We start from the raw sequence: 19,592 nt of genomic DNA, 5'->3' as shown, positions 1-19,592 counted from the left end.
GCCCAAAAGAAAGAAATATACAGATAAACTTTCTGCTGAGGGAAAATCAAGATGGCAGCTGAAACCAACTTATATATATAGATAAAAGCAAAATACTGCGGATGCTGGAAATCTGAAACAAAAACAAGAAATGCTGGATTCACTCAGCAGGTCTGGCAGCATCTGTGGAAAGAGAAGCAGAGTTAACGTTTCGGGTCAGTGACCCTTCTTCGGAACTGACAAATATTAGAAAAGTCACAGATTATAAACAAGTGAGGTGGGGGTTGGGGTCTTGCCCAACCCCCACCTCACTTGTTTATAATCTGTGACTTTTCTAATATTTGTCAGTTCCGAAGAAGGGTCACTGACCCGAAACGTTAACTCTGCTTCTCTTTCCACAGATGCTGCCAGACCTGCTGAGTGAATCCAGCATTTCTTATATATATAGATACATAGAGAGGTAGATTATAGTAACAAATTCCCTAATTTGGACGACAGTTACAGAGTGTTCAAGTTCTATGCACTTGAATTTTGCTGTACTGTTTAAATGTGATACAGTTGTACTGAATGGCAGATGAGTGGAATTGGTGCCTGAAAATGTTTAGTGGGTAATTCAACATATGGCAGATTCTTTAATCTAATACATTGCCCGCTTTATGTGGTGGGCGGTGTGACCTGATGGTCGAGATCCTGGAGGTGGCAGGCAATGTGTTATCTTGCATCCTCTTCAACATACCTATTATAGTCTGTGCAAAACATGACAAGTTATTCAAACATTGCTTCTCGAATGTCTTCTGACGCTTGCCATTGCAGCATGGGTGCATTTTCTCATACAGTAAAGGATACATTGAACTTGATAGAAAATTTGATTCCAAGCTTTTTAAAGTAGCTAATTAATGTTACATTAATCGCTCTTGGTGAGAATTTATTCTGCATATCCTTGGAAATACGAGGAATGTTTGTGATGGATATCTAGGATGAGAATAACTTAAAAATATATATATATTAAGCGAAAGAAGGTGGCTAAGAGTAATGTAGGCCCCTTTATGCCAGATGCAGGTAATGTAATTCAAAATAAGGAAATGGCAGACTTACTAAATAGCTAATGGTCTTCAGAGTAGAGGATAAGGATAAAGTAGCAGAGATACAAGATAAACTAAAAATAAATCAAGGAGAGGAACTAACTAGATTAAGTACAAGTTTTTAAAAATGGTAATGGGGAATCTAATGAGATTATAGGTAGCCAAATCTTCGGGACCTAATGATTTTCACCTGAGGATATTAAAAGAAGTAGGTGAAAAAATTGTTGATGTGTTGGTCATGATCTTCCAAAACGGTCTTGATTCAGAAATTGTCCCCTTGGATTGGAAAACTACCAATGTTATTCTGTTAATGAAGTAGAGTAGGAGAAATAAACTAGGAAATTATAGGCTATTAGTCTGTCAGTTGTCGTGAAATTACTAGAATCTGGTGACCGAGTGACTGAACATTTGGACAAATGTGAACTAATAACTGAAAGGCAGCATGAATTTGTATATCAAAAAAGTTGCAAAGGGACATTGTCAGATGAATTAAGTCAGCAAAACTGTGCCAGATGAAGCTCAATGCAGAAAATTGTAAGGCTATCCTTTTTGACCTAGGAAAGATAGATGGGAATATTTTCTAAATGAAATAAGCTTAGAGGTGTGCATGAGCAGAGATATTTAGGGATGTCAGTACAGAAAACAATAAAAGCTAGTGGACAGGTACCAAAAAATAATTAAAAAGGCTGAAGACAGAAGCACTGACTGAAATGACTTAATGACAGGTATTCACACTTTGAAGAGTTATGAACAGCTGCTTGAACTCTCAAAATAGTTGGCACGTTTAAAATGGTTGTGCAGCATCTTTGTAATTGATAACTATGGTAATGGAAAATGGTTAGCACCGCTTGCCCGATTATAGACAATTTTCCAATAAGCAGGTACAGTGTAAGTGGTGGAGACTGTACTATGCACAGTAATAGGTTAACAAGAAGCAACGGATAGGGGGATAGTGCAGGAAGTGGCATTGAGGTAGACGATCAGTCATGACCTAATTGGCTAAGCAGGCTTGACTGGCTGAATGGCCTACTCCCTTTCCTATGTTCATCAATTTTATTGATGTTTCTGATGACCTAGCCCCTTTAGAAGAACTTGTACGTTATAATGACTATTGATAATGAATTCTGCAGCATTAATCTGCAAACAAGATAGCCGAAATAGCAAGTAACTGTTTTTTAAAAAAAGTGACAAATCGTTTTTTAATTTTATACTGAATTATGTGATCACATAAGCTGCATTAGAATACATTATTACATTACTTGTGTTTGATTCTACTGTGGCAATAGTGATGAACTTTCTTCTGTGCTCCCTTGCCATATATAGCATGAAAAAGATTTGACAAATCTATCTCATTAATGCAGCTTCTCTTTAATATCCAGCAAGTCCTCCCTCCTGAGGTGATTATGAAAGAGCTCTTCTTTGGTTATACTTAGAGCTCGCGCAAATGGAGGGCTTACTTTGGATCCCAACTCGGATATTAACTTAGCTTCATCCTTTAGTTATTGACTGACCTACTGTATATTTCCATTATTTCTGTTTCTATTTCTTGCATGTTTTTCAATTTTTTTAAATCTTTGACATCATGCAGTTGCTAGTGAGGAATATAATTTTACTTGGCAGATTAAATTGGCTCTCATCTAACTCTGACTTAAATCAATGTTCATTTGGAATTGTTCTGCAGCTGAAGGCCTCCAAGTTGAAGATGGGGAAGCAAAACAGCAAGCTACGGCCTGAGGTGATGCAGGATTTGCTGGACAGCACTGATTTCACGGAGCATGAGATCCAGGAGTGGTACAAGGGCTTCCTCAGGGATTGCCCCAGTGGGAACTTATCAATGGAAGAATTCAAGAAAATTTATGGGAACTTCTTTCCCTATGGGGATGCTTCTAAATTTGCTGAACATGTTTTTCGCACTTTTGATGCCAATGGAGATGGGACAATAGATTTCCGGGAGTTTATCATTGCACTAAGTGTGACATCGAGAGGCAAACTGGAGCAGAAGCTAAAGTGGGCATTCAGCATGTATGATCTAGATGGAAATGGATATATCAGCAAGTCAGAGATGCTAGAGATTGTTCAGGTAATCCTTCAATTATTTAAATTTATTATATATTATAATATATACTTAACTTTTGATTATTTGGGCCCCATTTGACTTTCTTGTGTTCTGTCCTCACTTGTGGTAAGCTAGGTTTAGACCTTGTGAACTTGCAGATGCAATCTTGCTAATGTAAATGCATAAATACAACCCACATCTGTCTCACCGACAGGCAATGGTAAAGTATTGTTGTAGCTATTTATTCAAATATGTCTAACAAAATTTGCCTAATGCAATCAAGCTTGGACGTACAAGAACAAATAGGTTGGTTATTTGGAACATTAAATCATATAAAAACAACTTCCTAGTCATTGCTCTGAAGTAAAAGAGAAAGAAGCAAATATGGATACCAAGGTTTCAAGACACCAGAAAACTCCTAAAATTCGTTATCTGATATCCCAAGAGAACATTGTGACTTTCCATTGTGCATTATCTTTTTGTTTGAGTACACTCTGAGACTGAGAGCAAACTGAAAGAGAAATTGAATAAATGACTGGTTTTGCCCAATTTTTCAGTTAGTGAGTGTCTTCTTGGTCAGTTGGTTGAATCCTAGCCTGTTGAGGTAAAAGATTCTGGTTTCAGGTTGGCATTTGAGAACATTATCTAGGTTGAAATATTTTTGCACATATGTAAATAATAACCAGAAAATATAGGAAAGGCACAAGTGAAAAACCAGTGTGCAAGAAAGACTAAGGCTGGAATTTTATGCCACCCCAGCGAGCCTGATGGTGGCAGGGGGGTGGCGTAAAATTGAGCTGCAGGCTCCGGGAGGCCTTCCCGACCCGCTCCTGCCTCCGCCCCACTTTAGGTAGGCCGGTGGGGGGGCGAGAAAGAGGCTGCCCCCCCACCCCCAGGCCAATCAAGGTCCTTAAGTGGCCACTTAGCGGCCACCTAAGGGCTTTCGCCTGCCTCCATGGGGATTTTACCCGTGGAAGTGGGTGTCCGGGAGACGTGAAAGGCCGCCCAGTGAAATCTGATGGCCTCTCAGCGCACCAGGGGGGAACCGGACAAATGGGCACAGGGTTCCCGATTGAGGGCCGCCCCCACTTGCCTAACCACCCCAGGCCCCCTCTTTCCCCCCCCCCCCCCCCCCAAACGACCATCGTTGCCTCACCAGGGTGCAAGCAATTAGCCTGGCGAGGCAACCCTAACTCACCTGGACTCCTGGCTCCATGTCCTCGGCTGGGCTGCAGTCGACTAAGAGCTGCAGAGACTGAGCTGTTGGCCCGAAGATTGACCGGCAGCTGAATGAGGCGGGACTTCCTCCCTCAAGGGGGTGGAAGTTCCGTCTCAGAACAATTTAAGACCGGGGACCCGTAAAATGCGGGATGGATCGCCAGGCCAGGCAGAAGTGGGTTCGCCACCGACTTTTGTGTCGGTGGCCAGCTCCCATCTGCCCGATGTAAAATCCAGCCCTAGGGCTCATTTCAATTTTATCACCAGGCAGTAGTGAATCGGTTGCCCATTTTACAAAGCGCAAATTTTCTCCAAGAAAGTAAATTGGGCAGAGTGTAAATCAGGCAGCCGATTCACTGTCATCCATTTTTCACCAAGCAATAGAAGTTAAAATTGTGCCCACAGCGTGTAAAATAAAATTAAAAATTACCCTGTTGCTGTTGGGGGATGGGCCGCTTCTGAGGCTCGAGCTGAGACATATTTTGAGGGCAGAGACAATGGAGTTTCACTTTTCAGCTGTCCTGTGCGACACCTTACATTGCATGGTAGAGGCACATATATATTCAAGTTCCCCACTTACTCCGTAGCCCAATATTTACGGAAGGTGGGTGTGGCCACACTTACCAGCAGGACCTGCTACAGGTGGGAGGGAACACCAGCAGCAAGAGACCACAGGTCATGACCCTTGGGGACATTCCCCACCAATTGGAAGTGCAGAGAGGCCACAATCAGGAGGGTGGAGAAGCCATGAATAGGAGAGAGGAGATGGGTGTGATCGTGGGACGGCTGGGGGATATTTGGGGAAGTTGGCAATCGGGAAGGCAGGGGGGATGGGGTGGCTGGCAACCAGAGCTGAGGGAGGCGGAAGGCTTCTTTAAGGAACTGGGTGGAGCAGTCCAATTCTCCTGGATTACAAGGAGTACTGGTAAAGGCACTTAACTTGTGGAGCCAGCAGCTCATGTCTCCCTTTCACTGCTGGGTATCCGAACCTCTGGGGAACCGGTGGATCAGCAGTCAGTTTTAAATTCAGCCCGTAATTGTACTGTGGGATCTGGATTTTTAATAAGTTAATGTAGTGCCCCACCTCTTCATGGCAGGAGGTTCAGATGCCCCGTTGTCCACAACTGTAAATAAAAGGTGGCATGCTGGGGAAGCGTTCCAAGTATTCAACTCTCTTGAACGCTGACCCTTTCCCACCCATTGTGCGGGGGCTAGTGTCGAGGCCCATGACTCTGAACATAAAGGAGTAAAATTTCTGCAGGAGTTTTCCTGATCGTTCACTGTAACTTGATGGAAACCCTGGAGAAACAATGTAAACAGCTGTTTACACCATTTCTCTGGGATTTGTGCCAATTTTTCGGTGCAGTTACAGTGGATGATCGCGAGAACTCCCATGGAAACTTGAGGTGAAAGCTCTGAGTTTCTTTTTACAAATTTAAATACTAATGGTCAGAGAGGGGCTCGATGTCTCCTCCAACACATAAATACAATCCGACCTTTACATCTATAAAGAGCAACAAAGTGTCATTTGTGAGGAATTTCCTTGTGACCATGTAAACTGTCACAGTTACCTAAGTTACAGTGGTGGTGAAGTCCTGAGGAAATTCCAGCTGATAATGGATTGAACTATAGATAAAAACTGAGTTTTGAGTTGCTTAAATGACCTTACTGAACCTGAGCTATACCTTTGGGGATGATGCAGCTTGTATTTTTTAATTATATTCAAGATGCGGTAATGCTGGCAAGACTGAATTTATTGCCCATCCTTAATTTCCCTCTGCAGATGTTTGTGGGCCATCTCTTGAACTGCTGCAATTTTTGTGCTGGTGGTACTCTCGCAATGTTGTTAGGTCAGGAATTCCAAAATATTGACATAGTGATAGCGAAGGAACAGTGATATAAGCCCAAGTCAGGATGGTTTATGGCTCGGAAGGGAACTTGGAGTTGATGGTGTTTCCATGACATGACTGCATTTGTCTTTCTGAGTGGTAGATGTTGCAGGGGAAGGGGCAGTGCTGGTGGAGTAATCAGCAGAGCAGGATGTAAAGAGGTTTGCTCATGCTTGCTCTTATTGGCTTAGACTTTATGGTGATGTAGTAAGATGTTTTTAAAATAAAATCCTATGGGCAGATTTTTAAAAAGATAATCTCATTCATGACGACGGAGATACAGACCTTTTGCCAAAGTGCATTATATCAAAACCTACAGTCACAGGCTGAAGACTTTTATATAGTTTGTTCTAGACAGATGTTTTAATCTCCTGTGTGAAATATTGAGCAGCTTTAGAAGTAGGATCCTCAGCACAGTGTGAGCTATTGGTATAGCAGATTATTTAGTTTTCCTTCTAGGGACTGTTCCTTTTTACAGAATGCACAGCCATGCTAGTAATCCAGTCAGAAATAATATTTTTACCCATGTAATGTACACTGTCTTAATGCATTCCTAATGGTGCTTATCTCTTGTTTTTAAAAAAAAAATTTCCACACCCCTTCCCCCCACCCCCTGCTGACTTTAGCAGCTGGGAGGGTGAGGGACAGTCACAGTTACGTTCTTCTCTGTGGGTATCTTTGAATATGCAATTTAAATAAGGCAAAAGATAATTCATCAGTTTTTCCTTCCCATATGGTTCTCCGTGTAGTGGCTTAACTAAGAATTTATAAATCTCACCCAGACTAAAGTAAATCAGTCAGAATGATCACCAATACTTGCATGCCAAATTGGCACTTTGCATTGGATTCATCTGCCAATCAATGATATCCTTGGCTCTATCCAAACCCAGATTGTGGAAATAAGGTAGTAATCTGTGCTAGTTTTAATAACAAAGTATTTGTGCAACTTTAGCAAGTTTAAATTTAATATTTAATTAGTGGGCAAAATCTTCACCTTTTTCTGATTGTAGTGAGTAACACAATCTTCTATTTTCAGTTTCAGAATGATCACTTTCCCCAACTAAGTTAGGCTTTGAATCAGCTGGGTCTATCTCATTTGAAGTAAAATACCATTAGGCCTCACTGCCAAACCTTCTCTAAGGGCAGTTCAGATCACCAGCTGGTCATTTTACCAGAGTGAAACATCTTAAAATGATTGCGACCACCCCACCAGATTTCCTGTTTGTACCTAGGGAGGACATCACAGCAACACAGAAATTTCACCTGAGCAGGTCGTTCTGAAATGGGTTGAATATTTGAGAAGGATAGTTACTCTTCCCAGCTATCTAGTTTTTTGTCTGCCATAATTGTTTCTTTTTACAGCTCTATGATAGCGATTAAGTGCCACAGGACACATGGAACATTTATTGTTACTCTTTCTTCCATTCAGATTGTTCTACGGGACAAGCTCAGTTCTTGGGCCATGCAGTGTTCTGGCCCTTAAAGGAGCAGTCTGGCTGTACATGAGAACACTTTGTGTACATGCGTCAGTCCATCCTTGCTGCCCAGCTCTCTCAATATGCACACACATAAACACAGGTTCAGCAAATTGATTAGTCTGTATGCGAGATAGTTCTGTACCTGGGGAAACTTGTGTTCTTAGAATATGTTATTTTCTGTAGATTCTGATGTTTTATTCTGGTATTTTTCTCTGCAAATGCAGTTAAAGAATATGTGTAATAATAGGCACAATAATTACTATGATAACATACCACCAGTTTCATCATTTTGTGTACAAAAACACAGTGGCAATATCCCTTTAAGGGCTGGCAGCATGTATTGAAATGATCTAGGCTCAGTTTGCAGCTTGTGTAACCAGCTGAGCTCAAACTATTTCCTTTCCCAGAAGGAATGTTGTATAAACACTGAACTTAAGTGCTTCCATATCATGATCCAACTTTTTCCGTATACTGTAATTTTTCGCTTTATTCAGCTCCTGCTTTGTCTGTGGATTATCCTGTTTAAACATGGGTGAAAACAAAAAGTCTGCATACTATGGTACTGCTAGATGTTTACTCTGAGAAATCATGGACACAGAAATTTTGAAAGCATTTCAAATTGATTTTGCATGGAGTTGAGTCCACTTCTATTGAGAGGTGAAAACCTGATTAGTGTGCCCCAGTGACAATTTACTAGTCTAATGCTATATGGGGATAATTTCAAAGCAGCCTTGTTTTTGCACTGGTTTGCACTATCATTGCACAAGAGTCACTCCATGCAAGGTTTACATTGTGTGCAGAAATCACTGGATTTACACGCTATTTAGGTTCCAGTGGAAATGATGGCAAGAGCAAGATGCATCGTCCTAGCAAGAATGCAGCCAATCAGATGAAGGGTTGAGAACTTGATCCTCCTTTTGAAAGCTTCTTGCTCTACCCTTCTCGTCCCACCTTTAAAATTCACATTGTTTACTGCTCCCACCACTCCCAAATCCACCTTGAGTTTCTCCCCAAGATGTACTCTTGCCAATTTTCCCTTAGGCTCTGTCTAAAGCAACTCCTGATCCTCATTGATTTCAATTTTCATTTCAGCTGACCTTGTCCCATTTCCTCTGGTCATCTGTTTTCCCTATATATATCTCCCTCAATATAAACTGAACTACCCATATTCACAACCACTCCTTCAACTTTGTCATCTCCCATGCGCTCAATCAGTAGCCAATCAATAACCAAGGCCTATCCAAATGCATCCCTGTATCTCTCATCACCAATATCCCTACTCTTTTCCACCCCAGTTCCTTCTGCATCCATCCTGGAAAAAACTCTGCTACAAGTTACTTATAACATCATTTTCAACTCCCACTCCCTAGCCCTTGGCCTTCCATTCGCCCGAATAGTTTTACAGTTCTCGATTTGCTTAACTGCCCTTACTCTCAACAAAACTTTTACTCTCTCACATTCAGGTTGTTCCCCAGCGTATGAGCACCCCCCCCCCTTCAATTCCAAGGGGCGCAGAGTTGAGTGTATCTGGGACACAACTGGTTTTGTTATCCTTTACTAGATCTGGCTGCACTATATCAAATGCTATTGGGTCTCACTCTCCACTATGCTAGGATCATCCTGGAGAACACCGATAACTCCAAGCTTCTTTTCTCCACTATAGAATGGCTCTGTAAGCCCCTTTCCCCTGTCCCCTCCTCCCTCACTTCCAAAAACAAGTTTAAGGAACGCATGAACTTCTTTGTATCTAAGAGACCATTGGTTGAGTTGCATCTGCTGCTTCCCTCCCTCCTCCTTTGCCACCAAGGTTCTCTCCTGCCATCGACCTGATCCCACATCTCCCCTAATACCTTCTCTGAGCTTGAGACACTTCCTGCTCCCTTGAACCCATTTTCACCCATACTGTTATCTAGCACGTGACATCTGTTAACTGGCAACCCTCTGTCATCATTTAGCACTGGCAGGCCTTCCAACTCTCACTACTGGGAGTGACACTATAGATTACAATTTTAAAAACTATACACCCACCCCATCTATTTACTTGCTTTGCAATCCCTGTCATTCTTACTGAGTGCAAATATTCCTCCTAACATTTCCAATATTCCTGGGTAGAGATCATCTAGGAGCAGCTGTTTTGTATATTCCTCCCTATGGTGTGATTCAGTGAAGCTCTGCTTCAGTGATGGGGTGGCGGCGGGGGGGGAGGGAGAAATTCCACATGTTAGAAATTTGGGTCTCTAAGAGACAAACTTAAAAAATGTATTAAATTACAGAGAAGAAACGAGATGGAAATAAGAGGGGCATAGAAACAATACAAGAATAGATTGGTTGCTAACATAAAAGGGAATCGAAAGGTCTTCTATAGGCATATTACCAGTAACAAAGTTGTCAGAGGAATGGTGGAGCTGACTAGGAACCAAAATGGAGATCTACTGGGGAGGCAGAAGGTATGTCTGAGGTACTAAATGAGTACTTTACATTGGTGCTTACCAAGGAAGAGGACTCCATGAAAGCTACAATAAACTAGGAGGTTGTCGGGATACTGGATGAGATAAAAATAAAGAGAGGGTACTAGAAAGGCTGGCAGTACTTAAAGTGGATCAGTCAACTGGTCCAGATGGGATGCATCCTAGGTTGCTGATGGAAGTAAGGGCAGAAATTTGGGAGGTGCTGACCACAATCTTCCAATCCTTCTTAGAATACGGGGTGGTGCCAGAGGACTGGAGGATTGCAAATGTTATACCCTTGTTCAAAAGAGGGGATAAGGATAAACCAGGCAATTACAGGTCCGGCAGTTTAACATCGATGATGTGGAAGCTTTTAGAAACAATAATCTGGGAGAAAATTAATAGCCACTTCGAAAAGGAAGATAATAGACATCAAGAGGACATAGATAGGCTGGTGGAATGGGCAGACATATGCCAGTTGAAATTCAATGCAGAAAAGTGAGAGGTGATACAATTTGGTATGAAGAATGAGGAGAGACAATTCAATCTAAATGGTACAATTTTAAAGGGGGTGCAAGAAGATAGAGACCTAGGGGTGTTTGTGCACAAATCTTTAAAGATGGCAGGACAGATTAAAACAGTTAAAGCATAAGGGATCCTGGGTTTTATAAGTAGAGGCGTGAGTACAAAAGCCAGGAAGTTATGCTCAACCTATATAAAATATTAGTTCGGCCCCAGTTGGAGAATTGTGCTCAATTTTGAGCACCATGCTTTAAGAATGACGTGCAGGCTTCGGAGAGGGAACAAAAGAGATTTACTGGAAAGGTTCCATGGATAAGGGGTTACAATCATGTGAATGGACTACAGAAGCTGGAGTTGTTCTCTTTAGAGCAGAGAAGGCCAAGAGGGGATTGGATAGAGGTGTTTAAAATCATAAAGGGTTTAGATAAAGTAAATAAAGAGAAATTATTTCTTATGATTGTGGGGTCCAAACAAAGGGGCATAGGTTTCAGGTGATTGGCAAAAGAACCAGAGGTGACGAGGAAAAACCTATTTACACAATGAGTGGTTAGGATTTGGAATGCACTGCCTGATAGGGTGGTGGAAACAGATTCAGTAGTAGCTTTCAAAATACTTGAAAGAGAAAAAAATTGTAGGGATATGGGAAAAAACGTGGAGTGGGATTACTGTATTGCTCTCTGAAAGAGCCACTGCTTGATGGGTCAAATGGCCTCATTCTGTGTTAACTTGTCATGAAACAATTTCTGAAGAAGCCATGCCATTGAAATTTCCTGTCAGCATCCCTATGTTGCCCCAGTATTCAATTTTAGTGGATAGTTTTGAACCAACTGCAGCAGAATAGCAATTATCAGTTTTGGAGCTGAGGCTTTAAACCCTTGTAAGAAACAAACAAGCTATCTCTCAATGGAAAGAATGGTGGCAGCTGCCAGAGGGTAGGTTTCAATTATGCTTCACTGGGTTTAGTGAAGATATTTTGCTCCAAGTTTCCAGTTCTTAAACCAATCACAGGTGCCAGCAATATGCAGAAGTTGCAGTGTTAGCCAGTTAATTGGATTTTCCTCCCACTCCCTCACATCTCCTGACTCCCCCAGATAAAAAATCTCAACTAATGTTTTTACAACAGATCCTGCACCCTGTAAAAAGAAGTATCAAAAGTTGCCACTTCCAGCTCAATGGGCACACAAAAGGACTACGGAAATGTCTTGGTGTCATTCCGCTGTCAGAACAGTGTTACAAGAGGGAGAGTTCTACGAAAGATTTACACCCACTGCTCCAGTCTGTCTCTAACCAGCAATTTTGCAGCAAACAGCAACCAAGGGACAGCGAGAGATGATGGTCACTGTACAGTTATCTCCCCGTACAACATTTAACAATATCAGACAGTGCGGTAGAATACCATTTATTTCTCATGAAGTACAATCCATTTTATGTGTGGAATAAATTAGTAACATAGCGCCATCTGCAGTTCAGAAAAGTAAAAAAAAAAGATTAAGTATTTTAATGCTGATCTTTCTCCAGGTTGTGCAGGCTATGTGTAAAGCATATATTTTTCAAAAAAGGTTATAAAATTGGAACGTTGTAGTCTCTGCTCTGTGAGCGCACATATAGATCCATCGGCACAGCAGTTTCTGCTGTCAGAAAAAGTTTGATTTTGCAGTTTCCAAATGGGCTGTGGACCTGTTGCCCCATAAGTTCAACAAAAGCTGGCAATGAGGTGCCATTTTTGCTAAACCAAGTGACAGCACAACAAATTGGAGTGCACCCTGTGGAAACTGCCATCTTCCGTTTAAATAAGGAACATAGGAATACAGGAACAAGAGTAGGTCATTTAGGCCCTCAAGCCAGTTCCAACATCCGTTGGAATTATGGCTGATTTGCAACCTAACTCTATATAGCTGCCTTTGCCCCATATCCCTCAGATTTTTGTTAACCAAAAATATTAACAATCTCAGAATTTAAATTAACAATTGATCTAGCATCAATTGCCTTTTGCAGAAGAGAGTTCCAAACATCTACCATCTGTTTGTGTGCAGAAGTGTTTCCTAATTTCAATCCTGAAAGGTCTGTCTCTAATTTTTAGGCTGTGTCCCCTTAGTCTGAGACTCCCCAACTAGCAGAAATAGCTTCTCTCTATCTATTCAATCTGTTCCCCTTAATATATTGAAAACTTCAATCAAATCACTCTTAACTTCCTCACTTCCAGGGAATACAGTCCTATTTTGTGTAATCTCTCCTCATTATTTAACCCTAGGAGACTAGGTATTGTTCTGGTAAATCTACATTGCACTCTCTCCTAGACTACTGGCTTCTTCACAATATATCTATTTGAGCTGTTTTTTTGCAAAGATTTAATGTTGCATGCATCAGAACATTGTTATGACCAAGGCGTGAGAAATGCACTGTTAATTCAGTTCCACTTTTCCACGAGGCGCAACATATTAATAAATTTTTCCCACCCACTAAAGAATAGCCAATTAGACTCTATTTGTCCCCCAGAAGAAAGCACAACAACCAAGTTTCTTGAAACAACAACAACATTAACTATTAGAAAAAAAAGTCTTAACCACTAATGCGATAAATCTATATATAGGAAAGCTCCTTATTTCCCTAGTCCTCATGTACACAAGCATGCATTAAAAAAAAAACAGTTAACCAGGAAAAAGGGTTTTGGTTTACAGCTGTTTCTTGGGAATAGAAGGAATAATAAAATAAATCAGTTTGTCACATTTTGGTAGGAAATCCTTTGGTTGGGTGAGGTATCCCAGAGTCGAATAGTCAGATGCCACTCGAAGTCTCTCCAGATGAGGTTGATGAACAGTCTGTGATAGGTAGGCATTCAAGGCAATTTGGCAACAGCAGGCGTCACATAGGTCTTTCAGCAGGGGTGTAGCAACAGGTCTGCTTAGGACTCACAGCAGCAGTATAGCAGTGGAAGCTTTCTTCAGGTTCCAGGATTTCCCAAAACACAAGAGGAAACAGGAACCACACTGAATGCAGGAATTCTTCAGAGACAGGTGGCAATAGGAATCTGACACCTTTCAAATACAGGGTTTCTTTCCAAGAGATGTAAGTTTTCTTTACAGAGAGAAGTCTTTTCTGGGTCTTCCACTTTGATCTCCAGGCAGGTCAGAAACCGAATTTCAAATGTCTGCTCTTTGTCCAAATCACTGGTTTTTAAAAGGGTCCAAAAAAAAACCTTCCTGAGCCAATCACATGATGCAACACAGTGACTCCCCTGTCATTCGAAGTGTTGCTCTGAGGAGGTCAAAAACCTTGGCTGGCTTCCTTGAAACTGTTTGCTTTTCCTATTCTTGTATATAAAGTCAACATCCAAAGATTTCAGCTATTTGCAGGTATCCATGTCCACTGAAAATCCTTTTTTCAGTTTTTTAAAACACAGAATTCTAAGATTTGGTACAAAAGTAACAACATTTATTCCAGTTCTCTTCAGGATAAGCCCTCTGCAACAGACATTGGAAAGGTCCATAATAAAGCTGTAATGTTATTTTCAAGATGTTAATGCGCATTCCATAACTTTTAATGCAGAATGGGAATAAATTCCGTATCAACCACATGCCATTAATTGAATGAATAAACACTGGTTATTTTTTGATGTAACAAATCCATTAAGCCTGTAAACGTAACCAAGCACACTGACCTGCCCCCTTGTATACCAAACACCACTATGCTCATTTTCCTACTGCCATGGACATACAGTATTGCTATGTACCATACCTGTTTTCATTCATTCTCAGGAGAAGGACATCGCTCACAAAGCTGATGTTTTATTGTCTATCCCAAGTTGCCAGAAAAGATGGTTGTAGACCCTCTCTCTTGAGCCATTGCATTAGCTAGTACAACTTGAGTGGTTTGCAAGAGTGCTGCAGAGGGCAGATAAGAGTCAACCACGTTACTATGGAACTGGAGTCATGTATATGCCAGGTGGGGTAAAGAGCACAGGTTCCTTTCCCAAAAGGGCATTTGTGAACCCATTAAGCTTTTATGATAATCTGGCAACTTTAGGGTCACTTCTTACTGACACCAGCTTTTTACTTTCAAATTTTTTAAACTCAATTCAGATTCTTAAACTGTCGTGGGGTTTAAACTCACGCTCTACTAGATTATTAGTCCAGCAACATAACCACTGTATTACTGTACCTCCCACCATGCACACCTCCCTGCAAGTGTATATGTCAACTACCACTATGCACAGCACTCCATCACAACACCTCTGATCTGGCATCTTATCCTGCAACCAGCTATGATATATTTACAATAATGCACTCTCAACATATGGGAAGCAAGAGCGGAAAAACACGGACTGGTTCGAGGCTAACATTGCTGTAATGGAACCTATCATTGAAGCCAAGTGATCTGCTCTCGTTAATTACAGGAGAGATCCAGGCGAGAAGACTCGGAATGCACTAGGAACTGCTTGTAGTAAAGTCCAGCAGACTGCTAGGCAGTGCGCCAATGACTACTGGTTGCAACTTTGCCAGAATATTCAGGCACCTGTCCTCCAACACAGGGAATGTTAGGCGCATGCATGATGGGATCAAAAAGGCAACAGGTCCATCAGCAAAGAAAATAGTGCCCTTGAAAACAAAGGCAGTTGGATGATGAGTGGCACACTACCTTGAGTTGTACTCTAGAGAGAACACTGTCACCGAGGAAGCTCTAAACACCATAGAGAGCCTGCCTGTCATGGAAGAGCTGGATATCAAATGCACAGTGAGGAGCTTAGCAAAGCTATTGACTTGCTTGCCATTGGCAAAGCTCCAGGTGATGATGCTATACCGCCTGAAATCATCAAGCATGGGAAACCGGCACTCCTGCAGCATCAGTAGAAACTTCTCTGTCTCTGCTGGAGGGAGGGGACAGTGCCTCAGGATATGCGTGATACAAAAACTGTGACCCTGTACAAGAACAAGGGCGACCGCGGTGATTACAACCATTATCGAGGCATCTCCCTGCTGAGCATCATGGGAAAAGTATTTGCCCATCTTGCCCTTGTCAGACTGCAGCTCTTGGCTGAACGCATCTATCCCGAATCCCAGTATGGTTTCAGAACCGGAAGATCCACAATTGACATGATCTTCAGTCCAGTAGCTGCAAGAGAAATGCTGTGAGCAAAGGCGATCACTATATATTGCCTTTATTGATCACAAGTGATGGAAGGTATTGTCCACAGTGCTATCAAGTTATTACTCAGCAATAACCTGCTCACTGACATTCACTTGGGTTCACTCAGCTCCTGACCTCATTACAGCATTGGTCCAAACATGGACAAAAGAGCTGAACTCGAGGCGAGGTGAAAGTGACTGCCCTTGACATCAAGGCAGCATTTGACTGAGGCATCAAGGTGTCAATGGGAATCAGGGGGAGAACTTTGCATTGGTTGGAGTCATAAATAGCACAAAGGAAGATGGTTGTGGAGACCAATCATCTCAGTCCCAGGACATCATTGCAGGAGTTCTTCACTGATTTCTCCTAGGCACTGCCATCTTAAGCTGCTTCATCGATGACCTTGCCTCCATTATAAGGTCAGAATTGAAGATGTTCACTGATGATTGCACAATGTTCACCATTCACGACTCCTCAGATACTGAAGCAGTCCATGTCCATATGCAACAAGACCTGAATAACATTCAGGCATGGGCTGATAAGTGGCAAGTAACATTTAAGCCACCAAAGTGCCAGGCAAAGACCATCTCCAACATGAGAATCCAACCATCTCCCCTTGACATTCAATGACATTGACATCGCTAAATCCCCCACTATGAACATCCTGAGGGTCACCATTGACCAGAAACTGAACTGGACCAGCCATATAAATACTGTGGCTACAAAAGCAGGCCAGAGGCTGGGAATTTTGCGGTGAGTTGCTCACCTCCTGACTCCCCAAAGCCAGTCCGCTGTCTACAAGGCACAAGTCAGGATGTGATGGAATACTGTCCACTTGCAGTTCCAACAACACTCAAGAAGCTCGACACCATCCAGGACAAAGCAGCCTGCTTGATTGGCACCCATCCACCACCTTCAACATCTCCTTCCTTTGTGGGACTGACTGGATTGCTGGCAGAGAGCCGGCATGGACTCGATGGGCTGAATGGCCTCCTTCTATGCCGTAAATGACTCTATGACCACTGATGCACAGTGACAGCAATGTGTACCATCTACAAGATGCACTGCAGCAAATCAACAAAGCTCCTTCGACAGCACCTTCCAAACCCGCGACCTCTACCATCTGGAAGGACAAGGGCAGTAGATGCATGTGAACACCACAAACTGCAGGTTCCCCTCCAAGCCACACACCATCCTGACGTGGAACTATATCGCTGTTCCTTCATTGTTGCTGGGTCAAAATCCTAGAACTCCCTTTCTAACTGCCCAGTGGGTGTACCTACATACATAGACTGCAGCAGTTCAAGAAGGCAGCTCACCACTACCTTCTCAAGGGCAATTAAGGATGGGGAATAAATGCTGGCCTAGCCAGCGACACCCACATCCTGTGAAAGATTTAAAAATTAAAAAGAAACAAGGCATTCGACCATGTGAGCAGAGGCGGTCTATTTAAGCTGCTGAAGAAAATTGGCTTCCTGCCGGAGCTGCTCAGTGTAATTTCCTCTTTCCATGACAGCATGATGGGTAAGGTCAGCTATAATGGGGCACCATTGGAACCCTTTGAGATCCGCAGTGGAATCAAACTGGATTGCGTTCTGGCACCAACACTCTCTGGTACATTCTTCTCTTTGCTGTTGTCTTATGCCTTCAGTTCATCTACAGATAGTGTCAATTTACATACTAGAATTGACAGAAAGCTGTTCAACCTTGCCTGCTTGAGGTCCAAGACAAAAATGTGCCAAGTCCTCTGAGAGTTACTCTATGTTGATGATGCTGCACTATTATTCCATACCGAAGAACACCTTCAACGGCAAATGAACAGACACTGTCACGCCATTAAAGAGTTTGGTTGACCATCTGCATCAGGAAGCCAAAATGTCATAATCCAAGACGTTGCCATACCGCCAATCAATCAGCATTGACGATGTGACGCTAGAGGTTGTTGATCTAGGTTCCACGAACACCAGCAATCTGTCATTTGATGCTGAAATCAACACACACATTACAAAAACTGCTGCTGTTATGTCCAAGCTGAGAAAGAAAGTGTGGAACAACAGCAAACTGACCCAGAACACCAAACAGCGAGTCTACCAAGTGTGCATCCTCAGTGCACTCCTACAGTAGTGAGACCTGGACTACATATGCTAGGCAGGAGAAAAGGATGAACTGTTTCCACCTTTGTTGTCCCAGACATATCCTTGGCATCTTTTGACAGGACAAGATTAGGAACATAGAATGTTTTCAGGATAATTTCTTGGAACAGTATGTTCTGGAGTCAACCAGAGAGCAGGCTATACTAGACCTGGTATTGTGCAGTGAGACAGGATTAATTAATTACCTCATAGTTAAGGTGCCCCGAGGTAGCAGCGATCATAATATGATTGCATTTTGCATTCAGTTTGAGGGAGAGAAGAGTGGGTCCAAGACTAGTATTTTAAACTTAAATAAGGGCAATTATGAGGGCATGAAAGCAGAGCTAGCTAAAGTAAACTGGCAAATTAGGTTAAGGGATAGGTCAACAGAGATGCGGTGGTGGACATTTAAGGGGATATTTCAGAATCACAGAACAGATACATTTCAATGAGAAAGAAAAGTTCCAAGGGTGGGACGTGCCATCTGTGGTTAACTAAAACAGTTAAAGATAGTATCAAACTTAAAGATAAAGCATATAATTGCGCAAAGGTGGGCGGCAGGTCAGAAGATTGGACAGAATATGAGAAACAGCAAAGAATGACTAAAAGATTGGTAAGAAAGGTAAAATTAGAGTATGGGAAAAAGCTAGCTATAAATATAAAGACATCGTAAGAGTTTCTATCGATATTTTAAAAAGAAAAGTTAACAAAGTGAGCATTGGTCCTACAGAAAGTGAGTCTGGGGAATTAATAATGGATAATAAGGAGATGGCAGACAAATTGAACAGGTATTTTACATCAGTCTTCACGATTGAGGATACAAGTAACATCCTAGTATTAGCTGTAAGTCAGGAAATGGAAGGGAGGGAGGAACTCAAGAAAATTACAATCACCAGGGAAGTGGTACTGAACAAATTGTTGGAGCTGCCAAGTCCCCAGGTATTGATGGACTTCATCCGCAGTGTTAAAAGAAGTGGCTAGTGAGATAGTTGATGCGTTAATTTTAATTTTCCAAAATTCCCTAGATTCAGGGAAGATTCCATTAGTTAGGAAAATAGCGAATGTAACTCCTTCATTCAAAAAGGGAGGGAGACAGAAAGTAGGCAACTACAGGCCAGTTAGTTTAACATCTGTCTTAGGGAAAATGTTAGAAGCTATTATTAAAGGCATTCTCGCAGGGCATTTAGAAAAATTCAAGGTAATCAGGCAGAGTCAACATGGTTTTGTGAAAGGGAAATCATGTTTAACCAATTTATTGGAGTTCTTTGGGGAGTTACATGTGCTGTGGATAAAGGGGAACCGGTGGATGTATTGTACTTAGATTTCCAGAAGGCATTTGATAAGGTGCCACATCAAAGGTTATTGCAGAAAATAAAAGCTCATGATGTAGGGGGCATTGGCATGGATAGAAGTTTGGCTAGCTAACAGGAAACAGAGAGTAGGCATAAATGGGTAATTTTCAGGTTGGCAAGATGTAATGAGTGGTGCGCCACAGGGATCTGTGCTGGGGCCTCAACTTTTTACAACTTATATAAATGACTTGGATGAAGGGACCAAAGGTATGGTTGCTAACTTTGCTGATGATACAAAGATAGGTAGGAAAGTAAGTTGTGAAGAGGTCATAAGGAGGCTATAAAGGGATATAGATAGGTTAAGTGAGTGGGC

General features: G+C 42.0%; 1 protein-coding gene across 6 annotated transcripts in view; it reads left to right on the top strand.

Annotated features, from left to right (window-relative positions):
* The window catches only part of LOC137370152 (neurocalcin-delta), a 382,023-nt gene that overhangs the window by 340,553 nt on the left and 21,878 nt on the right, over positions 1–19,592 (top strand). For all 6 annotated transcript variants that reach the window (XM_068032385.1, XM_068032386.1, XM_068032389.1 and 3 more), the window contains one exon: positions 2,743–3,141. In XM_068032385.1, coding sequence (XP_067888486.1) covers positions 2,764–3,141 — 378 coding nt within the window. In that variant the 5' untranslated portion in view covers positions 2,743–2,763. The remainder of the gene's footprint in view (positions 1–2,742; positions 3,142–19,592) is intronic.

Source organism: Heterodontus francisci, chromosome 5 (genome assembly GCF_036365525.1).
Source record: "Heterodontus francisci isolate sHetFra1 chromosome 5, sHetFra1.hap1, whole genome shotgun sequence".
NCBI lineage: Eukaryota > Metazoa > Chordata > Chondrichthyes > Heterodontiformes > Heterodontidae > Heterodontus > Heterodontus francisci.
The sequence above is the reverse complement of the archived record's forward strand: the minus strand, read 5'-3'. Positions and strand labels throughout refer to the sequence as shown.